This window comes from Megalobrama amblycephala, linkage group LG10 (genome assembly GCF_018812025.1).
Source record: "Megalobrama amblycephala isolate DHTTF-2021 linkage group LG10, ASM1881202v1, whole genome shotgun sequence".
NCBI classification, from domain to species: domain Eukaryota; kingdom Metazoa; phylum Chordata; class Actinopteri; order Cypriniformes; family Xenocyprididae; genus Megalobrama; species Megalobrama amblycephala.
Genome location: NC_063053.1, coordinates 22,259,841 through 22,284,688, shown reverse-complemented (window position 1 = coordinate 22,284,688; position 24,848 = coordinate 22,259,841). Strand labels below are relative to the sequence as shown.

Below are 24,848 nucleotides of genomic sequence, written 5' to 3'. Positions count from 1 at the left end.
CATTAGCCTTTATGTAACCATCGTGTTGCGTGGGGTGACGCGTCTTCAAATGCTTTATTAAGTTATTTGTGTTAAAGTTGCCAATACTTGTGCCACTCGAAATTGCAGCATTGCATATGAGACATGTCGCCGTTTTACTGGTCTGAAATACTGCCAAACAGCAGACATACTGCTAGCGCGTTTTCACTTCTCCGCTGCTCTAAACAGTGGTTGCTTGTGGCAACACAGCACAACTTCCTGTGTTTGCATTCTGAGCCGCGAAGAAGAATTGATTTCCGATTTGCTGCGTTAAGCAAAGATAGCGGGCACAACTAGGTATTGTTTAAGAAAATGGTATCGGATCGGTACGTGAGTTTAAATACTCGCCGATACCGATGCCAGAAATGTTTGTGGTATCGGTGGTATTTCCGATACTAGTATCGGAATCGGAACAACCCTAATATATAGTCCATCAGTAAACAGATTTGCCAGACTGAAAAGCAGTTAAGTTTGTGAATAATTAAAAAAAAATCTTTTGTATTGTCTACTACCTATATGAAAAATGTATCATGTACTGATTAAAATTGAGTATTCATGTCTAATCATCATCAAAGAAAATGTTATAACTAGTAGTGTCAATCAATTAAAAAAATAAACTCGATTAATCACAATTTTTTTTCTGTGATTAATCATGATTAATCGCAATTAAAACCCTTACGTTTTTATATGTTTTTAATATATTGTATAATGTAATAATTTCACACCAAATTAAAACAACATAAAAGACAGTATATTTTAAATATGTTTAATGGCATCTTTTTATGAATGAAGGCCAGTATCACTGATACTAATACCCTACAGCTACTGATATCTCGATGAAATTGATTATATTATGCTGATTTCACGTAGCCGTCAATTTGAAATCGAAAATCAGGCTCTGGTAGGAAGAAACCCGGAAGTATCACCTTGAATCACAGGAGAGTTGCGAATGCAATGGCATATTGTTGTGTACCAGGCTCTACAATGGAAAGAGAGTGATAAAATATATCCTTTCATCGCTTTCCGAGTGACTCAAAAGCCTGTCGTGAGTGGATTGTGAAAGTAAAATGGGATATTGGACTTCATTTTCAGGTAAGTGAAATAACTTAGCAAATAGTTATCTAATGCTAGCTTTCCAAGTTGCACACGTTTTGGATGGCCGTTATCAAAATAATTTACAGATTTTCTCATTAGATTACAGACAACACAAGAGTGTGCGCCAAACATTTCACTCACGACTGCATTGTTCGTTCGCTCACGGGGTTGCATAGACTGAAACGGGGAAGCGTGCCGACTTTGTTTACATGGTGCGGTGAACTCAAGCCCAGGAGGACACTTCAGAGGAATCAAGGGTGCGTTAAAATGTTTGATGACATAATCTGAATAATTTGAAAAAGATTAGGATTTTATGTTATGAGAACATTTGTTTTAATAACCAAAATGTATTCTATAATTATATTTTCATTGAATCATTTAAACCTCTCTGAATGTGATAGTACTGTAATGTTTTATCATATTACAAATACTCTTATGCTGCCTAAGCAAACTGACATTTATGTCAGATAGATAGATAGATAGATAGATAGATAGATAGATAGATAGATAGATAGATAGATAGATAGATAGATAGATAGATAGATAGATAGATAGATAGATAGATAGATAGATAGATTGAAATCATGATTATGTTAAAGGTGCCCTAGAATCAAAAATTGAATTTACCTTGGCATAGTTGAATGACAAAAGTTCAGTACATGGAAATGACATACAGTGAGTCTCAAACACCATTGTTTCCTCCTCCTTATATAAATCTCATTTGTTTAAAAGACCTCCGAAGAACAGGCGAATGTCAACATAACACCGACTGTTACGTAACAGTCGGGATCATTAATATGTACGCCCCCAATATTTGCATATGCCAGCCCATGTTCAAAACATTAGACAAGGGCAGCCAGTATTAACGTCTGGATCTGTGCACAGCTGAATCATCAGACTAGGTAAGCAAGCAAGAACAACAGCGAAAAATGGCAGATGGAGCAATAATAACTGACATGATCCATGATATCATGATATTTTTAGTGATATTTGTAAATTGTCTTTCTAAATGTTTCGTTAGCATGTTGCTAATGTACTGTTAAATGTGGTTAAAGTTATCATTGTTTCTTACTGTATTCACGGAGACAAGACTGTCATTATTTTCATTATTAAACACTTGCAGTCTGTATAATTCATAAACACAACTTCATTCTTTATAAATCTCTCCAACAGTGTAGCATTAGCCGTTAGCCACGGAGCATAGCCTCAAAATCATTCAGAATCAAATGTAAACATCCAAATAAACACTGTACTTACGCGATTAGACGAACACTTTGTAAAGATCCGTTTTGAGGGTTATATTAGCTGTGTGAACTTTGTTTATACTGTTTAAGGCAAGCGCGAGCTCCGGGGGCAGGGAGCATGAGGAATTAAAGGAGCTGCAGCCTAAATCGGTGCATATTTAATGATGCCCCAAAATAGGCAGTTAAAAAATGAATTAAAAAAAAATCTATGGTGTATTTTGAGCTGAAACTTCACAGACACATTCAGGGGACACCTTAGACTTATATTACATCTTTTGAAAACACATTCTACGGCACCTTTAAATTCCAGTGTCTGTGATATTGAAACACTCAAGGAGAAGAGGAGGACCACCATTTGTTTTCTGATCACAAGAGAAGAGTGAGTCATTATATCAGACCTAAGGGCAGGGGGAAAAGTTAAAGAAAAAAAAATTAAGCATGTAATGACACGGCAGCACTGTCTCTCCTAATAGCGAAACTATAAGTTTATATACCTCAAGAACCGCACAGTTATTACCTCGCTGGTTAGAAATGCCATGTAGCTTTTAAGTTGCTAAACTTTTTTACTGATTAATTCATCAAAGCAGCGCTGACAAAACGCTTCTGTGAAAGTGTGTGTCCGTACTATACAGTACATGTGTTTGTCTGAAAGAGAGTGTGTGGGAGAGAGTGCGCTCTTTCAGGACACAATAAAACATTTTGTGGCAAAAACCATGACAATAATTTGTCATTTATATCCTTTTGTTTACTATATTTATATTTATATTTATTTGCTTTGTTGGTGTCATTGTGGGTTTTGTTTCTTTTGCAGTTGTAGGCTGTATGACCTATTGAAATTGTGATATGAAAAGTGATATGAAACTGCAATGTGGTCAAGACCTGCCTAGAACTACTTTAGCCGTGCGTTTCTCTGAAAATAATTGCACACCTTAGAACGTTGGTCAACTAATCAGATTCGAGCATTCAACAGCCCCGTAGTATAAATATATATAATACATTTTTAAATGTATTTATATACACATATATTTGTTTGGCAAGTTAGGTGTCCCCACAAGAACTAAGTTAAATGTAAAACATAAAAATAGTTCATCTCACTGTCAAGACACTAAAGACAGTCACAGTCATTTGCCTTTTAAAGGCAAACAGCAGTCAGTTTTCAAAAGGGAGGGAGTGTAAAGAAATGCCTTGAACATGAAATGTCTGGCAGCCGCTCAAGCCTAAGAAACCATAAAGCCTTAAGAAAATAGGCATGTTGTTTCTGTAAACACAAACGTGGGCCTCGTAAAATACCAGGTAACTACAACAAAACTCTGTGCGAGTTTGTTGCCATGACAATTAGATGCTAATTTCTTTTCTTTTCTTCTTTTTTGTTGTTTTAACAAAAGAATGAACGAACAACTGGCTCCACTGTTGGCTCACTATTTTCAAGTTACCGTAAACCCTCTTGTTCTCTCTTGAGAAATGGATGTTACTGGCAAAAATACCACAAGTTAACAGTTAATTTAACAAGCAAACAGTGCCATGATAGTGCAAACTCAATTTCCAGTGGAAAGTAAATAAAACACAACAAACCAGAGATGGCATGAAACGGGCAAACATGGCGAAAGAAATCAACACCGACTTGCCTTCCGCCCTCAGCGAAACCGCAACGAGCGCTGCAGAGACTAACAGGATTGACCTGGGAGAAAACGAGCTCTTTGTGTCAGTATGAAGCCAGAATGATTGTTTTTCTCCTCCTTTTGATAGGAACGCCTTTTAAGTTGGGAAATGAAAAGCAGGTGCACCGCTGGAGCGCACACTCGAACGGCCTGTCCTCGCTGCCATGAGTTTTCAATTTTGAGGAGGATGAAAGAGAAATTCATGCTGAAACAGCCATGGGGGGAGAAGGTGATAAAATGTGTGATTCTGCTTTTGTTTTCAGAATGGCGGACGATCAAAAACAAAGAGGCACAAAACACAATGTAAGTTCCGTGCCTGTTGCACATGAGTTTGTGTGATTATAAAGTAAAAAATTCAACAGGGAGCACACATGTAAAACAGTGCTTGTAATATTTCAGACCTGTTGAATCAAGCAATAGGGTATATCTCACAAAAGCCATTGAGAACATGTCTGGGTAATATTTCTCATCTAAATCAAGAAAAAAAAAAAAAGAGAAACTGAATATTACATAATGACATTTTTTTAATGCCATTAAGATTTGTTGCATAATGGTTTCATATTCACAACAAAAATTTTCCCCTGAATTCTTAACAAGAGTTCAGTACATGGAAATGACATCCAGTGAGTCTCAAACTCCATTGCTTCCTCCTTCTTGTGTAAATCTCATTTGTTTAAAAGACGTCCAAAAAACAGGCGAATCTCAACATAACACCGACTGTTACGTAACAGTCGGGATCATTAATATGTACGCCCCCAATATTTGCATACGCCAGCCCATGTTCAAGGCATTACACAAGGGCAGCCAGTATTAATGTATGGATCTGTACACAGCTGAATCATCAGACTAGGTAAGCAAGCAAGGACAACAGCGAAAAATGGCAGACGGAGCAATAATAACTGACATGATCCATGATTACATGATATTTTTAGTGATATTTGTGAATTGTCTTTATAAATGTTTCGTTAGCATGTTGCTAATGTACTGTTAAATGTGGTTAAAGTTACCATCGTTTCTTACCGTATTCACGGAGACAAGAGCCGTCGCTATTTTCATTTTTAAACACTCGCAGTCTGTATAATGCATAAACACAACTTCATTCTTTATAAATCTCTCCAACAGTGTGTAATGTTAGCTTTAGCCACGGAGCACTATCAAACTCATTCAGAATCAAATGTAAACATCCAAATAAATACTATACTTACATGATCCGACGCATGCATGCAGTATGCATGACGAACATCTTGTAAAGATCCATTTGAGGGTTATATTAGCTGTGTGAACTTTGTAAATGCACTGTATTATAGTCACAAGCTCGGGGGGCAGGGAGTGCGCGATTTAAAGGGGCTGCAGCCTGAATCGGTGCATAGTTAATGATGCCCCAAAATAGGCAGTTAAAAAAATTAATTAAAAAAAATCTATGGGGTATTTTGAGCTGAAACTTCACAGACACATTCAGGGGACACCTTAGACTTATATTACATCTTGTAGAAACTGGTTCTAGGGCACCTTTAAAATGTACTTTATTATGGTGATAAGAAGATATTGGCATTAAGAATAATAGAAAGAACAAAAAACACTTTGGGGGTAAGGCATGATTAATTTGTCCTAAAAATATAGAATTTCATTTTCATAGGGGGGCACACATTTTTATGATCCGAGAAACACTTTCACCAAACAATAACATCCCGTATTATTACCGAAACAGACCAAGTTCTATATTAACACACACAAAAAAACAAGACAGACCACCTACAAACTACACCAAACCCTTTTGCATTATGCCTATATATTTTGTAAACATGAGGCACACAAAAAAAATTTCAATTCCTCCGACAACACAACGATAAAAAAATACATAACTAATAGCAATAAAATATGTACATCTGTAGCATATTGATGTGTAACAAAGACCATTACACACACCATTAAAATAGTTGAAGGCGGCGGTTCTCCGAGTGATAGTCATTTATAAATATAGCCTAATTATGTTTCAAGTTCTGTTTTGTGTAATAATGCATTAAATATTAAATTTTCGGATCATAGGTGGAGGGTGAACCATCGGTGAAAGTCATAAACACTGCTGATAAATTATTTGTCAATAAATCATCTGCATTCACAAACCACTGTTAATTTTAACAGATTTGGCATCTCAGAAAGCGCACAAAGAACACTCCCTTTATAATCACTAAAAAGCTGTCACTCATCTTATTTCATCGCAATCTCAAGCAGTTCTGTTACAATAAATAAAGCTGACTCCGCAATGAATCTCTTAAGTAATTGTTTGTTATAATGAAAGTATATAAGCGTGCAAATCTCAGAATCCACTCAGCGCTCAAAATGGCAATGCAAACTTAAACACCTCTGATTGGTCATTGGATTCAAGAAATCAACAGATATGTTTGTGATTGGCTACATTGCTCAACGGTGCAAAAACACATTGTAAACAAGATGCTTTGTTATGGAATATGAATGGCCAAACCCACAGAAATAAGGTTTTTACTCTCAATCATAAATTTGCTGAATGACCATACGATTAGGGGGGCATGTTGTGTCATCTGGGGGGAAACGCCCCCCTTTGGCGACCGGCCTGCTGCAATATATATTTATATATAATATATTTGTTAACCAGAGGAAATCATACATGCTGCACCCCTGTGCAACATGCCAAGCTTGAATGAATCACAGTCTCTCTCCAATGAACCAGGTGTGTGTTCACTGCAAGGATCAGGCCAGGCCAAAGGTGCTTTCACACAAGGGTGCCGCAGAACAAAGGATGAAGAAAAAGAAATGAAATATGGCCTTCATCTTAATGTAACACTCTTTAAAAGTTGTGCAAGTGATTATGGCACGGGGAAGAATATTAACAGAGGCTACAGTTCGACAATTCAAAGCCAAGTAGAGCTTTTTACAAGGTGTCTGGTTGTTAAAGCAATGTCGCTGCCTTGTGAAATATTATAATAAAGTTACAGGTGCAGTTATGCACCATGTCGTGGTTGTTAAAGTATGTGCAAATTTATTGCACTGGATAGAGGAGATAAATTAAATTAAAAGGGGGATAAATTAAACGGAACATCAACATAATGCACAATGCACTCACTATGGATATCAGGTATGTGCACACATAATTCAGCCCTCTACCTGCTCCCAAATAACAGACAGTTAATATAACAATATTACAATACATTTATATACACTACTGTTAAAATGTTTGGGGTTGGTAAGACATAAGTCTCTTATGTTCACAAAGGCAGAATTTATTTGAACAAAAAATACAGTAAAAACAGTAAAATTGTTAAATATTATTATAATTTAAATTAACTGCATTCTTTTTAAATCCATTTTAAAACAAACTAAATTTTCAGCATCATTACTCCAGTCTTCAATGTCACATGATTCTTCAGAAATCATTTTAATATGCTGATTTGAAGCTCAGGGAATATTTCTTATTATTATCAATGTTAAAAACAGCTGTACTGACAGTTGTATTTTATGTAATATAATTTAGGCACAAATTTTAATTCATAATAAATCTTCATCAACTTTACCGTTCACTCCTGCCCAATCAGCAAAGAAGCCAAAGCATGTCTGACCGAATCTTGCCATTAGTCGATAAAAGAATATTCATATCCAAAAACCATATATGTGACCCTGGACCACAAAACCAGTCATAAGGGTCCATTTTTCGAAATGTATATATTTTTATATTATATATATATATAAATAAAATATATACATTTTGAAAAATTTATATATTATATGGTTTTATATATATATATATATATATATATATATATATATATATATATATATATATATATATATAATCTGAAAGTTCGATAAAGCTTTTCATTGATGTATGGTTTGTTGAATCTAAGGGTGCCAAAAAAAATAAATAAATAAAAATAAAAATAAAAATATTGAGAAAATTGCCTTTAAATTTGTCCAAATGAAGTCCTTAGCAATGTATATCCACTCACAAAAATATATATTTTTTTATATATATTTACGGTAGGAAATTCACAAAATATCTTCATGGAGCATGATCTCTACTTAATATCCCAATGATTTTTGGCATAAAAAAAAATCGATAATTTTGACCCATACAATGTAATGTTGGCTATTGCTACAAATATACCCGTGCGACTTTTTGTGGTCCAGGGTCACATATTGTACATACATGAAAGGAATGATGTGTTGTGATGTGATGTATACACCCAAACACTGATTTCTTCTTTACTTTTATCCTGACCTGAAGAGAATAGCTCCTATAGCATCTATTCAAACATAATCATCTTGTCCTCTTCCATGTCTAGCCATGAATAACAATCTGTCTTTTATCATTACTGCTTTAAGAAATCCAGACATCCTCTATGGGCACAATGGTCACGCACGCTTGTATGTGTTGTATGGGGATGTGAATAATGTCTGTGGCCTATTGACTAGGGCACAGGCAATATAAGGAAGAAAAGCTTGTTTTATTCATGTGACAGAAAGCATTAGTTTAAAACATCAAGTGCGCGGCCTTGGGGCCCGCTCACGGCAGGAATCCCAAGTAAAGCAGAAAAGCTCTTTTTTTGCTCTTGAAATATGTCCCTACTAAGCCACTGGCTAATGACAATAAGATGTTAGAGGGAAGGATTGACATCCATATCAGGGCCAAAGAATGAATCGAAAATGACAGCTTGATTGATATGAGTTTTTACTACATGTTTCAAATGTTTCATGCAGTACAGTTTCTCGCTACAAATGAGATATTTTTATCAACTGTATTTGTGCACAGATTTCTTAAATAGTGACCTAAAAGTGACCAACTGAACCCTTGCAAAGCCTGTCAAAAAGCAGTAAATGTACAGTAATGTCACACTAATATGACTCTGGTGTGTTTGATACCTGAGGTACTCACAGCTGTAGAGTAAAGGCTGACGTCTCGGGCGTTTTCAGCCCAGCAGCCACACCCATAGTGAGCAGCCTGAGACACAGAAAGATTTGAAGAAAAATATGTTGAATAAGAATATGTCAGCTGCAGTCATGTTAAACAAATTAAATAAAGTTTATGATTACACATCTAACCTGTTTATAAAGCACTTATAACCTACACTGTGAAATTATCTAATTTTTTTTTTTAAAGAAATAATTTTATTCAGCAAAGGTGCATTAAATTGATCACAAGTGACAGTAAAGACTTTTACATTGTTAGAAAAAGTACTATTCCAATAATATTACTAGTTCTTTTGAACTTTCTATTCATCAAAAAATCCTGAAAAAGGTATCATGCTTTCCACAAAAACTGTTTTCAAATTGATAATAATAATAAAAAAAAAAATCTTCAAGCACAAAATCAGCATATTACAATATAAAACAATTATCTTCAATTTAATATTTTACAATATTACTCTTTTTACTGTATGTTTGATCAAATAAATGCAGCCTTAAAAATAAGATCATAAGCAAACTTTTGAACAGTAGTGTAATGGTGCATCATGTTGTGCTAAAAATTTGTGCTCAGAGTGAACAGGCCTGAAAATGGCCAAAAATGAAAATTATCTCATAATTTACTCACCCTCAAGCCATCCTAGGTGTATATGACTTCCTGGGAAACTGCGGAAGGGGACGTGATGACTTATAATTTATAATTCCATCTTCCCATGAACAGAGTGTCATTACTAGGCCATGGATCTTCACACCTTGGCTAATTATTACATGCAATAACTTTCTAAAATATGAGCGAACAGGCTAAAACAGAATGTTATTATTATTGATCCATCCTAGGTGTATATGACTTTCTTCTTTCAGCCAAACACAATCGGAGTTATATTCTGGCTCTTCCAAGCTTAACAGTGGGAGTGAATAGTAACCAAAATTTTGAAGCCCAAAAAAAGCACATCCATCCATCATAAACGTAATCCATATGGCTCCAGGGGGTTAATAAAGGCCTTCTGAAAAAAATCGATGCGTTTTTGAAAAATATCCCTATTTATAACTTTAAAGACTATAATCACGTTTCTCTTTAAAAATTATTGTTTAAGACTTCTAATTCGTGGCTGGTGTTTTGTTTTACTCTATCCTCTGAGCTTCTGTGCATATGCATCAGGTCAAAGTTCACTATTCCGCCGGAAACAACTTGTGTACGTAAGCCAGTGATTCTAGTTTATAAAGTTATAAATATGGATATTTTTCTTACAATAACACACCACTTCACTTCAGAAGGCATTTATTAACCCCCTGGAGCCAAATGGATTACTTTTATGATGGATGGATGTGCTTTTTTGGGCTTCAAATTATTGGTTACTATTCACTCCCATTATAAAGTTTGGAAGAGCTCATATATTTTTTAATATAAACACGATTATGTTTGACTGAAAGAAGAAAGTCATATACACCTAGGATGGCTTGAGGGTGAGTAAATTTTTGAGTGAATGAACCCTTTTATGAAAAGTCCCTCTTATAAATAAAGAGCTAAAAATATGCTACATAAACACCATGCTATTTTATTTAATATCCAGCATGATGGTCAAATGAAATATGATCAGACTCCAGAGAAAAAGAAAGGTCACCTGTCCAACCCGACCCGGGTGTTTCATGGCCAGCCCTCCGCTGGATACCGCAGCCGCCACATTTCCTTCCCGATCCACTACGACCGCACCAACTGTATCCAGACAGGCCGAGTTATTCTCCTCACCTTCCACCATGATGTCTCCTACTGGCTCCAAGCAGCCAAAATCGTTCTCCTGCGCACACAATTGCCATTCAATTAGAATTTCCTATCGCACACAGATAATAAACAGCACTTTTCTCCAGTCTAACATCCTGAAATCAAAAATAAAATGCTTTGTTAATGCATTGTCATGCTAAACTATAGGCCAAAAAAAGAGGAACAAAGAGGCTGTGGTTACTGGCAACTTCAAAAAAGACACATTTCCAAAGCCAAGATTAATACTAGATTGAAACGCACTGAACATTGCTTTTTTTTTTTTTTTTTTGGTCTATGAAGTAGGCTTTCAGACCCAGCTGGCTACCATAACCAAACTTGAACTTTGTCAAACTGGGGAACTGAAATACACGTAGCAGCTATCTAGCTTGAGCAAATAAAGTCCAATTACATATCAGCATCTGAAAAATGATCCTCATGCTCTCATTTATAATGAGTAAAGTGGCCATTTTTAAAGGACTGTTTTCATTTGCTGATTGCTGTGTACTTTGGAAAGAAAGTTGATGTGGACTGAAAGAGTCATGGAGCCGCTTGACAAATTGGCTGATCCTGGGAAACTGTGGAAGGGGACGTGATGACTTATAATTTATAATTCCATCTTCCCATGAACAGAGTGTCATTACTAGGCCATGGATCTTCAGACCTTGGCTAATTATTACATGCAATAACTTTCTAAAATATGAGCGAACAGGCTAAAACAGAATGTTATTATTATTGATCTCACCATCAGCGATAAATCTGATAAAATCAACTTCAGTACAACATCTGCTCCCAGACCTTTCCAAAGGGGAGCATCAATTTTCCTCTCCTTTATGGGTAGCTGTTTGTATAACCTTTATGTCTTAATAAAAAAGATTCTGTCTCTATTTTGTTGTGTCATGAAAGCAAGTTGGTAAAAATCTTTAATCAGCTTTATGAGAGAAGTTAAAATGTTTCCAACTTTTTCTGTAAAAAAATAAAAATTGTTCTCTGGGTTTTTCATACTTTTTCACTGATGAATTCCCAGTTGCTCATGATTAGTTTTTTGGAGACTTTTCAAGCAGATTCTAATGTATATCTCATGTACCATTTTTTAATAATATATTTAAAAAAATTAATTGATTGTTTAACAATACTTTTAAAATTAAGACCTCACTTAATTTAATGACATTTCCAGGTACGGAAACATGGGCGGCACTAAGCCTGGGCTTCTGGGATTTATGTCTCAAACTGATTTAATTAACCCCCAAATGTTATTAAGCACCTTGCCTTTCACCCCACGATAATGCCTGGCCGTGCAAAACTATTCTAAGACACAAAAGTTGCCATGAACCTTGCAAACTTCTGCAAATCCAGCAATTACTTTTTTGTTTCAAAAACACTTGAAAACTCCCAAGTTTATATATTCCCAATATTCCCAAGTTTCCCACAACTGTGGGAAAGTCATATTTCTTTAAAGCACAAGTGCACCCACTCACTCACAAAAGAAGTTACGAAACATCTTAATTCTGAGAAGCACGTTAAATGCATTAAACTTAAGCGAGAACCCCTAGACCCCAAGCCATCCATGCTATACAAATGCATTACACCCCCAGTAAAACAATAAATATGGCACTTATAAAATCAAACGAACCACAGGCCACTTGAGAGGAGAATGGGGGATGTGTTGTTATCTTAATGACCATTTAATGCATAGCTCTGGAGAAAAGTCTTCACTGAGCTGAACTGAAGGAAGAAAGACTATGTGGCATCCCAGAGGCACAGATCATTCATGCAGAAAGAGCCAACAGCGATCACTCACTTCAAACTGATGCTATCTTTAAAACAAACCGTACAAGGTTCGAACTCCGAACACAAATACCACATATCCCGAACCAAGTTAGACTGCGACTTATTTGTCTTTCCCGACGAATAACACTTCGCCCACATTTTCAGACACTGTAATTTGCAACTAATGACCCACGAGTGACCCACGTTTCGCTTTCTCATTGGGACCACACAAGCGTCACATCACGGATGGATCTGTGCTGGAAGCCATTTTCCCTTGACACCTGCATTCCATGTGTACCTGTCAAATCACTTCCTTGAAAATGTACCAAAAAAGTAGGAGAGACGCTAACATGTTCAAGCACATTACAGGAAATAATTCGGTGAAATAACTTCAAGATGTGGGCGCGGGAGATTGGACGGCAGGACGGAGGTGGCGCTGAAGCACGATGGTCTCATATCGCATCTGCGATTGTCTTCAAACTCCTACAACATTCATGAGGCCTCAATCACAAAGACATAAACATGTGATTTTTGTTTCTTTAAAATGAGACATAAATGGTCCGCAAATTAATTATAATTATTAATTAAGTAAATGGATAAAAAGATCAAAGTTAACATTTTCATGTCTACCTGGTGAACTCATGCTTTTCAGGTCAGTGACAAGAAGCTACAAAAGAGCATCAGAGAACTGTGTCGCCCAAGTCAAATTCCTTGTGTGCAGTGCCATGTCAGCAGTGCAGTAAGTATACGTATGTGCGTTTCCTGTGATTGTGAGTAATTGAGGTCTCCACACCCCCCTTTCAAGGTCGTCATTACCCAATGGGTTTCCTCCTCTGGGTATATGTGGTGGTTTTGAATTAGAGGACTGAACAGATGCAGATCCTGTTATCAGTCGAGTAATAACGTCAGAGCAAATGCCTCCGCTGCACTGTGTTTAGGCCTAATTAAATGTGTTGAACTGAATGGGAGGGTGGAAACCTATAGATCATGGAGCATTTATAGGAGAAACTTGCATATTTAGTCTTTTTTTAATCTGAGTTTAAAGAGCGCATATGTCAAAAATCTACAGCATATCCTGAATGTTAAAAGTTATCCCTTTTATTAAAAAAACTCAAAAAAGAAACTCCTAAAATTGAGTCTGATCCAGACCGACAAAGGATATGACATTTTGACGGCAGCTTGGTTTCCATTTCTGAAGTCAGGCTGAGTAGCCCCGCCCACACTGAAATTTCATTGGTCCTCTCCACATAAAGGTATATTAAATATAAAATATAGACGTGATTGATTAATGTCATGCTGAGGTTTTGTATTTAGTGTGATAAGACAAATGCTACCTGATTTTAAATCAGTGTTAATCACAGGGTTCAAAATTAATATTTTTGTCCATATGACAACTGCATAATTTATTCCAGGTAAGTATAACTATTAATATAATAATTAAATTAATATAGAATATAAACATTTTTATAATTTTAAAAAAATATTTTTTATAATAATAATAATAATAATAATAACAATGAATATTATAGCATTTAGTTGTTAATATAATAATTATATTAAATATATTTATATTAAAAATGGTATAATATATTTTGGTTAATAATAATAATAATAATATTATATTATAATATTATAGTATTTATTATTATTTCAATTATTACATTTATATTACTATTAACAATGTAAATAGTTTGGTTTTGTGCACATATGTGAGCCTGGACCATAAAACCATAAGGGTCTATTTTATGAAATTGAGATTTATACATTATCTGAAAGCTGAATAAACAATAATAATTATGTTAGGATAATTTGTTAGGATAGGACAATATTTGGCCGAGATATAACTATTTGAAAATCTGGAATCTGAGGGTGCAAAAAAAAAATTAATTATTGAGAAAATCGCCTTTAAAGCTGTCCAAATGAAGTCCTTAGCAACGCATATCCACTCACAAAAATACATTTTTGATATATTTACAGTAGGAAATTTACAAAATATCTTCATGGAACATGATCTTTACTAATATAATATCCTAATGATTTTTGGCATAAAAGAAAAATCGACAGTTTTGACCAATACAATGTATTGTTGGCTATTGCTACAAGTACACTGCGTTCCAAATTATTATGCAATTGACATATCAGTAAGATTTCTGTACAATAAACATTGAGATTTTAGTTTTTCTAAGAAAATGTTTGTTTGTTTATTTATCCATGTCTATTTAGATAACTGGTATCAATCTCAGACAAAATACTTTTCCAGATCTATGGAAACCCTACTTAGAGGTTGTTCCACATTATTAAGCAAGTCACAGTTCTCATGCAATATGGGGAGGAAGAAAGATCTTTCTGAAGATGAAAAGCATGAAATGGTGCAATGTTGTGCAAAAGGCATGAAAACAACTAATATTGTGTAAAACTGAATGGAGATTATCGAATTATCTTAAGATTTGTGAGTGATTTAGAGCACAGCAGAACTCGGTCAGATAAAGGCTTATTAATGAAAGTTCCTATCAAAAAAATGTATTGTATTAAAAAGGGCAGCTATAAAAAAAGCCAGTGTTGAGCAGCAAACAGGTATTTGAAGCTGCTGGTGTCTCTGGAGTCTCAAGAAGCTCTCCATGCAGGCTGGCAGTTGTGTGTAAAGATGCATTTTAGACACCACTAACCAAACCTCACAAAGAGAAACATTTACAGTGGGTGTAGAAATACATTTTCAAACAGTTTTATTGCTGTGGTGTTTTTTTGCAGCATGGGATAGTGCATAGTGCATAGTGCATTGTACAATAGTGCATTGTACTATGCACTATCCTCCTTTTTATACCATAGCTGAAAATGGCCAGTTATGAACTCCACATATCTTGCAAAAGTCATTTAAATACCCTCCATCTCACTTCCCAGTATTCCAGCCCAAATCATCACCCACCAGCTCCTTGCTGACGTCGCAGTCTTGTTGGAACGTGGTGGCCATTCACCAACCATCCAGAAATCCATCCATTTAGACCATCCATACGGCATTAGTCAGTGAATAAAACTATTTAAAAATGAGTCCTTATGTATTACTAAACCCACTGTAAATGTTTCTCTTTGTGAGGTTTGGTTTGGAGTGGCATGCATCTTTAAGCACAACTGCCAGCCTGCATGGAAAACTTCTTGAGACTCCAGAGACACCAGCAGCTTCAAATACCTGTTTGCTGCTCAACACTGGCTTTTTTATAGCTGCCTTTTTAATACAATTAATTTTTTTGACAGGAACTTTCCTCAATAAGCCTTTATCTGACCGAGTTCTGCTGTGCTCTAAATCACTCACAAATCTTATGATAATTTGATAATCTCCATTCAGTTTCACACAATATTAGTTGTTTTCATGCCTTTTGCACAACATTGCACCATTTTATGCTTTTCATCTTCAGAAAGATCTTTCTTCCTCGCCATATTGCATGAGAACTGTGACTTGCTTAATAATGTGGAACAACCTCTAAGTAGAGTTTCCATAGATCTGGCAAATTATTTTGTCTGAGATGGATACCAGTTATCTAAAAAGACATGGATAAATAAACGAACAAACATTTTCTTAGAAAAACTAAAATCTGAATGTTTATTGTACAGAAATCTTACTGATTTGTCTCTTGCATAATAATTTCGAACGCAGTGTATACCTGTGTGACTTATGACTGGTTTTGTGGTCCAGGGCTGGATGGGATGTCATTGTACAACATGAGTAGAAAATGAGAGCAGTGACTCAATCATTTTGGACATTCACTCACATGAGATTGTTTTCTCCTCTTCGTCTCAACCTGCTCTGCCAGCTCCATCTTCCTCTTGTTCCTCTTGTAGCCTGACAAACTGAACTCTGTAATGTGTTGAAAAAGGCATGACAGTCAATAATAGATTTTACTCCACTGCTTTGACTTCCAATAAAAAATTAAAAAAAAACTTTGTGTGTAAGACCCACTAAATGCTGACAAATGTTTTGCTCCCGTGGCCTTATTGCTTAGATTATTAGTATTATTTTTCATGATAATATATTGCAGCAAAGGGTGTGTGTTTGGCGGGGGAGCCTTTATTCTCACAATAAATCAGTCTATTGGTGGAAATGTGGTTGAAATCCTCAAAGTCTCCCTAAATAATGGGACATGTGTTGGAGTGAGGTCATGGTTTTGGCATCAGATCATTTCCAACACTGACAACACACACTCTATCTCTGTCTGACACACGGCATGGGGCCCTCTATTAAAGTATAGAAGCCATTGTTTACCAAACACTGCATTCCACTCCTGTGAAAATCTCTTAATCAAAGAAATGGGCACAATTAAGTCATTTTGCAGAATTTAATGGAATGCAATTAGGGCTGGTAAAAATAACACTTGGTCAATGGCTTAAAAATACTCCAACAGATGAGATCACATGCCTTCTTGCCAATCATTAATCAATGAAATTATTACGTGTGACTGTCAAGACTTACAACTGAGATAAAAGGCAGTGGTTTTGGTAAAAACCTCAATAACAGATTCCTCATCTAGTATACTTCAATAAAACTGTAAATAACCTGGGGGAATTCAGTTAAAGGACAATAAGAACTAGGCTAAATTCTCATTCCCTGAAAGAAATACAAGTGCTTTCAAGGCACTGTTGAAATAAAATGCTGCATCAGAGCCACTTTGTAAATGCCACTGACAACTAGTGAGAGTCTTGTTTGCCTTTCGGTTTCACTCAATAACCAACATGCAGCTAAATGGTAAAATATATAGAATGAATACGGACGATCACAATTCAGCATGGAAACTAGAGTCTAAAAGAATTACATCATTGCTGCTGGTCACAATTTGAATGCTGAACAATTACGTCAATGGCAGAGTTTTTAAAACCTTAATCTTATACATTCAAGTATAAAATGAACACAAAACCAAAATAGATAGCATAAAATTAAAAGGTTCGGGTTGAACTTAAGTTTAGAAAAAAACATTATTGTGCAAAAATAAATTCCAGTTTCAGTCTAAATCAATTTCTATCCTTGAGAAGTTCGTTCCTCCATATATACCTCACTACGCAACCACTGTCCTCCTGCAGCAATCAAGTTTCAGTCATTATCTGGAAATGCAATGCAACAATAACGTTTCATTTACATTTAGCACTTTTATTTTTAAAAGTGCTAAATGCCACACACACTAGCAAATGTCTCACTAGTATAAAGACATGGTATAAACAAATTTCTTTTAAAGTAATAATTCATTATTTAGAATAATATGAACACTAATAACTGATTACAGATAAAAATCATTGCGAAAGTGGTGTGTAACAGGTTAAAACTCCACTGCAGGCCTCAAACAAAACCTCATTGCATTATATGAGAGAATAAAACCGCAAGCTCTTCTATTAAAGTAATCTGGATGCCAGTCACACCTTACAGATCCAAACAGGGAATCTTGTTGCTTACTTGAGACCTTTCATTTCACTTAAAAACGGCCTCTACTGTGTTTCTTAAAAGAGAAATTTACTGAAAATATATGAGCCTTTTAACATTTTACCTCCTGTTTTCCCCTAATTATGGAAAATAACGGGATTTAAAGTCACTTTCCAATTTCTAATTGAACTTTTTAGCTTCTTTCACCAATAAGAGTGATTATGTGGTTCACAATCTTCAGTAATCCAAAGACGTGTCCTAATCTTTATTAATACATACAAATCTAATAAAAACACTGCGGTCAAAGCAGCTGAAAGAAGAGTCTGGGTGGTCTGATACTCACTGGTGGTCATCTTCTCTGTAGGGCATGCTGGGATACCATGGCTGACAGCCCACTGTTCTGCTCCTTTGCCCACTAAAAAACTGACAAAGTAGAGATGTGATTTACATAAAAGGAGCAATTTCATCACACTTCAAAATGTTCTTTTATATCGAATGTTTCCTGTTTTAACTTTAAACTCAGAAAAAAAGAGAAAAAAAAAAGAAAGAAACATGCCTTTTTCAGGATATATATAAATATATATTATATTTATATATAAATATAATATTTATATTTATATTATATATAAATAATATATTATATATTTATATAGATATATAAATATATATTTATATATATATATATATATATATATATATATATATATATATATATATATATATATATATATATATATATATATATATATATATATATATATATATATATATAAATACATATTTATTTATTTTAATAAAATTAATTAATATACAAATATATGTTTTTATATATATATTTTTTTTTTATTTAATTAATTATACAATTTAATGATAAATTAATTCACAAAATTAATTGCACATCAAATTTGGCTGAGAAATTATCTCCAAAAGATAATTTAAAGTCATTATTGAGTTAAATGAGAAGAGCATCAAATGTTAAAAAGTAGCTTTAAGAAGAAATGTTGGTCCCACTTTATATTAAGTGGCCTTAACTACTATGTACTTACATTTTAATTAATCATTTGATACAATGCACTTATTGTGTACATACATGTTTTTACATTGTACTTATATTTTAAAAACACCTGCATGCAATTACATCTGTAATTAATTTCTGTAATTACATTTATAATTACACTGTTGACCATCCCTTACACCTTACCTCTACCCTTAAACCTACACATACCACCGAAGCTTTCCCTAACCTTACCCATATCCCACCTCAATAGCAGCAAAAGTGTTTTGCAATTCAATATGAACCCAATAAGTATGCTGTACTTATTTTTTGATGTAAGTACATAGTAGTTAAGGCCACTTAATATAAAGTGGGACCGAAATGTTTTATTTGATTCAACAGAGAATTTATTACACAAACTTTAGGCTACAATGACCATGAGACCATAAGGGTGAGTAAATGACAGAATTTTCATTTTTTTTGGTGAACTATACCTTTAATGGTTTTTTAAATGATAATGAATAATGAAATGATACTCTAAATAAGAAACTAAAACTGCCAGTAGGTGTCAGTAAATGTCTTAATGAGTAAGTCTTTGAGTCATTCATTCATTCATTCAAACAGCTGATTCATTCAGGAATGAAGTAAATGGCTCTCTTTATGAATGGGCCATTGAATCATTGGTTCACCCGAATGATTTGTTCAAAACGCAGATTAATTCAGAAACACGGCAGTCTGTTGCTCAAATTCGTACAACAGTTCTGCTCTGACTTCTAGGCAATATTTTCGTAGTCTAAATTAACAATATAACTTTATTGAACTGTTGTATAAAATCAGTATATTTTTAAAGGTGCCCTAGATTCAAAAATTGAATTTACCTCGGCATAGTTAAATAACAAGAGTTCAGTACATGGAAAAGACATACAGTGAGTCTCAAACTCCATTGTTTCCTCCTTCTTATATAAATCTCATTTGTTTAGAAGACCTCCGAAGAACAGGCGAATCTCAACATAACACCGACTGTTACGTAACAGTCGGGGTGTACGCCCCCAATATTTGCATATGCCAGCCCATGTTCCCAACATTATGAAAGGCATTAGACAAGGGCAGAACGTCTGGATGTGCACAGCCGAATCAACAGACTAGGTAAGCAAGGACAATAGTGAAAAATGGCAGATGGAGCAATAATAACTGACATGATCCATGATATCATGATATTTTTAGTGATATTTGTAAATTGTCTTTCTAAATGTTTCATTAGCATGTTGCTAATGTACTGTTAAATGTGGTTAAAGTTACTATCATTTCTTACTGTATTCACGGAGACAAGAGCCGTCGCTATTTTCATTTTTAAACACTTGCAGTCTGTATAATGCATAAACACAACTTCATTCTTTATAAATCTCTCCAACAGTGTAGCATTAGCCGTTAGCCACGGAGCACTATCAAACTCATTCAGAATCAATGTAAACATTCAAATAAACACTTACGCGATTAGACATGCTGCATTACGAACACTTTGTAAAGATCCATTTTGAGGGTTATATTAGCTGTTTGAATTTTTTTTATGTTGTTTAAGGCAAGCGCGAGCTCTTGGGGCATGGAGCACAAGATTTAAAGGGCCACAAACCCTGAATCGGCTCATTTCTAATTATGCCCCAAAATAGGCATTTAAAAAAATGAATTAAAAAAAATCTATGGGGTATTTTGAGCTGAAACTTCACAGACACATTCAGGGGACACCTTAGACTTATATTACATCTTTTTTAAAAAAAGTTCTAGGGCACCTTTAACACGTTATTTTTATTCTTTAACACGTTATCTTTTCCCCATAACTAATGAATTATATTAACACATCAAATCGAATTGACTTAAATTTTACTATTTTATAGTATTTTTGATCAAATAAATGCAGACTTCTTTCAAAAACATCTTACCAACCCCAAACTTTTGAATGTGTAGTGTATATATGGCATCCTACTTTAAAACCCAACAAATATGAAAATGTTTGTTTGGAAAGCGTTTTTGAGTTATCTTAAAATAAATTCAACTTGGTGCAATATTTTGTTATCTAATGAATGTGGCATAAGTAAATACTTTTTGGGGCCACTGCGATCATCTACAGAAAATGTCTTAATCTATGATCGGCACCTATTTCCTGTAGCTAAGAAAATACACTTGCTACATTTGTCACAACAAGATAAATGCATTTAGTCCAAGCATGTTTTGTCTTGCACAAATTTAGTTCTTGTTTGTGTATTCTTTGCATACTCTGATTGAAATGCTGCTGTTTTACACCAGAATACTTTCCCTGAGGCATCAATGAAGTATGTCGGACTGTGTATATGTCTAAGCTGATAGCCGGGAAGCCAACATCAGAGAGCTCAGCTCACCAGGGAGGGATCCTGCCAGCTGATAGCTTCCCCTTCTGAGTTTCACTTAATAGTCTTCTGGCTACCAGCACTGGGTTCTTGATTCCTGATAGAAAGAGCAGCATTAGTATCACTTTTGCTCAAGACAGCTTTAAATACGGTAGATGAAATCTGCATCTGGCTTCCTCATGCACTTTTGTTGAAGGATAATGCAGAGTTCATTGCACCAAAAAAAAGAAAATTAACATGTTTCACTAATATCAGTAAGAGACTAGATATTTCTTTATATTTTATGTTGATGAGCAGAATATTTCAAGACACTGCATGTCAAATCAAGTTTTGCTTGTTTTAACCAACAAGGCAACAGGTTGATTGGGTAGAGTCTGTCCTGTTTTACGCCTCAATTAGTTTTGAGTGATAAGAAATAGACAATGTGTCATAGATCAAGGCCAAAATCCACACCAAAATTATTTATAACATTTACATTTATTATCAAAATAAACAAATGGGGGGAAAAACATATTTTAGTCTTGCATTTTATCATTCTTGTACACACCAAATGCAATTAGCCACATTCCTATAAAAGGCTAAGGAGGTCGGCCTTTATTTGTTATGCTTGAAATTCAAATAGCACCATCATCACATGACAAAAAGCTCAAACCAGCCTCGCCGATGTTTCTAAGAGCACCCACCGCTCAAGGCTCCAACGGCTCCATAGTTTAAGGATTTCCCATCCATGATGCTGGCATCACACTCAATCTCACCCGAGATGTTCAGGTTGGAACCGGTGCCCGCATTGGTGAACGGGGAGTCCTGTTAATAAATAAACATCAACCTTAAGGTCAATTTCTTTCTCTTCTTAAAAAAAAAAAAATATATATATATATATATATATATATATATATATATATATATATATAGAAACAAGCAGTGGACAGTAACAAAGTATTTCTTCTTCATAAATCTTTATTAACATAATCTGAGTATTTATGTTTTGGGAAACTTTTACTTTACAAGATTCCAAAGCATAAAATTTTACTTTTTACTCCATTATATATTTCATAAAAACATGTCGTTCCTTGTTATTTTGAACTGAAGAAAACGTCACTGCTCCGAGACACGATAGCAGTGTCCAATTCGGGAACGAGCCGATTCTTTTCACTTAACCTGTTAAATCACTCACAAAATGCACTCCAATTGTGAATTGGACTGATCCGATTGCACTTCAGAGTGAGTCTCCAGTTAACAATTCGCTGAATTCACAAGAATGACTTAAAATAAGCCAAGAACTGGATCATCCTCAGAGCTTAAGAACGTGTGTGACTAACGCTCGAAAAAGAAAGTTACAAATGCAGAATTTTAGGATGACTGTCAGTTGTTTAAGAAAAACAACCGTTTGTAAGAGGTCAAGCTATTTAAACCCACTGTATGAAATGCTTGATTGTGAACATGTCCACATTTGTGTATTACCATCTGAAAGGGACAGGTTTTAGGTAAACACTAAACATAACTTTAAAATAATGCCAATTAATGCCCATGCATGTTCCCCACTGCCATAGCAGCTTCAAATAATATAAAACTAGTATGTTTGCACAGCGCTTTTATTAATGTTAACACATTTTGGCCTGTTTTTATATTTTATATTTTTATATTATATTATATTGTTTTTATATTATATTTGTTTGTCAACACATATTTACACACATTTTGTTTTTCCTTATTTTAATTTTTTTTTTAGATACTATACGGTAATTTTTACTTGTTTGTGCACTTGAATTATTAGTAATAGTTATCAGTCTATAACAAGATTTGGTAATAAAATAAAATGTTTTCTTATTTGCAGACCAATACTTATTGTACTTATTGTACATAATCTTCCTTATTGACAAGTGCTGGCAACTTGACAATTCATAATGATGTCAGCTGACTGAGCTGACATTCATCAATCAGTATTTTTTACTTTTAATACTTAAGTACATTAAAAAACAAAAACAAATACTTCTGTACTTTTACTCAAATAAAATTGAAAAGGAGTACTTAATACTTTTACTGGAGCAATATTTTATTAGGATGTCTGTACTTTTACTCAAGCAGTTGAGATGTTTTAAAATATGTTTATGTTAAATGTTATGTTTTCCTTTCCCAGCTTGATGTGCAGTCACAACTATAAGCAAGTCATTCACAGGTTGCTGTCCCTGAGAAGTCTAAACGCTGCAGCGCTTTCAAAGCACTGCCCTGTTTGAGTGGTCTGACATGTCAACTGGCATGTTAGTGCCAGAACACTGAAGAAATTTGTGGAAATGTCAGAGTCAGGGTAAACGCTATATTGAATTTTACGCAGATCAAAACTAGACTATGAGGGATAGGCTTACAGTCTAAGGTCCTAGATCACAAGTAATTTTTACAATTCATACTTTCAAAACTGTATATTTTTTGTATACTGAAAGCTTTTTGGAAAGATGTTTCTTCAGCTCAAAAAACGTAATTTTGTTAGACAACAGTACAATCCCTTCAGTCTTATTATTGTAAACTAAAACTAAAAATGTTAAGGGTAATTGAAATAAAGCTGAAATAAAAAAAGTTCAATTAAAACTTAAAAGAAAATTAGAAATGCTGCCTTGGCAACTAACTGGAACAAGTACTAAACTGAAATTAAAATAAATTAAAGCTATAAAAAAGAAAAAGAAAAACATAAACTTATTAAAATTAAGCTAAAATTGTAAAAATTAAAAGCCAATTCAAAATATTAACATTTTTACAGATAGTTGAATTTGACTTCCTTGCCATCCCATTAATATCTGAAATGTTTACTATATATTTTATTTCCATTTTCTTTGTGAGTCTATTGAGTTGTTGTGATCCACCATCACCTCTAGCTCTAAAAGAGCTGCTGTCACTGCCTCCAGCGCCAGTCCTCCAGCTCTGAGCCTGTCCACAGCCTGAAACACATTAAATCACAATTGATGACAGCAACCTCATGTCTGCCAGTGAGTGTTCTGCTCTACTTCAGGATTCTGGAGCTTTATGCAGAAAAGATCACACTAAAATAATCTAGACAAAACATAAAATATATGATAATCAAATACCAAGAGATTAAAAAACAAATAAAGCTGCAGTGTTTTCCACACGACAAGCTTCAAGCAGAGAGCGTGGAATGGTATATTAAGCCGGGCAGCAGCTCGTGGGTCGCTGCTGGTGTCGTGTTATCAACACATAACTCAAATTCCCTGGCACAGGTGTTTTACTCGAGCCTGATCCCTTCTATTCATCCTTTACACAGCACTCTGGACAAGGAAAAGCACTGCATTGCAACTTGCCAACCTATGCATTACTCTACGCTGCAAAACAATTTTGTTAGCATATCTTACATTTTGTATACTGACAATATAATAACAGTCTGCAAAAGTAAGCAAGAAGGAATTCATATGCATGTTAAAAATGTTACATAATACATATCTGAAATCATGCAAACTGAGCTGGGAATGAAAGTTGATTATATCATTCAACTGACATCTTGTTGACGTGACCTCTGGCAGAGCTATCCAAAGGTTACAGGGCACGGCAGAAATGCAGAAGTACCTTAAGGCTTCAAGTTTTGAAAAAAG

At 34.7% G+C, this 24,848-nt stretch overlaps 1 protein-coding gene and 1 long non-coding RNA gene across 4 annotated transcripts in view; one reads left to right on the top strand and one right to left on the bottom strand.

The window, feature by feature from the left end:
- tasp1 (taspase, threonine aspartase, 1) overlaps positions 1-24,848 on the bottom strand; it is a 47,756-nt gene that overhangs the window by 20,045 nt on the left and 2,863 nt on the right. The window contains exons 4-10 of the mRNA XM_048205436.1: positions 24,114-24,182; positions 21,936-22,056; positions 21,265-21,349; positions 18,221-18,300; positions 16,241-16,326; positions 10,573-10,746; positions 8,909-8,987 (exon numbers count right to left, since the gene is read on the bottom strand). Coding sequence (XP_048061393.1) covers positions 8,909-8,987; positions 10,573-10,746; positions 16,241-16,326; positions 18,221-18,300; positions 21,265-21,349; positions 21,936-22,056; positions 24,114-24,182 — 694 coding nt within the window. The remainder of the gene's footprint in view (positions 1-8,908; positions 8,988-10,572; positions 10,747-16,240; positions 16,327-18,220; positions 18,301-21,264; positions 21,350-21,935; positions 22,057-24,113; positions 24,183-24,848) is intronic.
- Positions 792-18,214, top strand: LOC125277150. Of its 3 annotated transcripts, XR_007186820.1 has the most exons (5): positions 792-1,110; positions 1,213-1,370; positions 4,104-4,318; positions 13,129-13,215; positions 16,165-18,214. It is a non-coding gene; the product is annotated as an uncharacterized LOC125277150 (long non-coding RNA). The 3 variants fall into 3 exon arrangements; XR_007186819.1 differs by lacking the exon at positions 16,165-18,214 and having other exon boundaries at positions 13,129-13,884; XR_007186818.1 differs by lacking the exons at positions 13,129-13,215; positions 16,165-18,214 and having other exon boundaries at positions 4,104-4,727.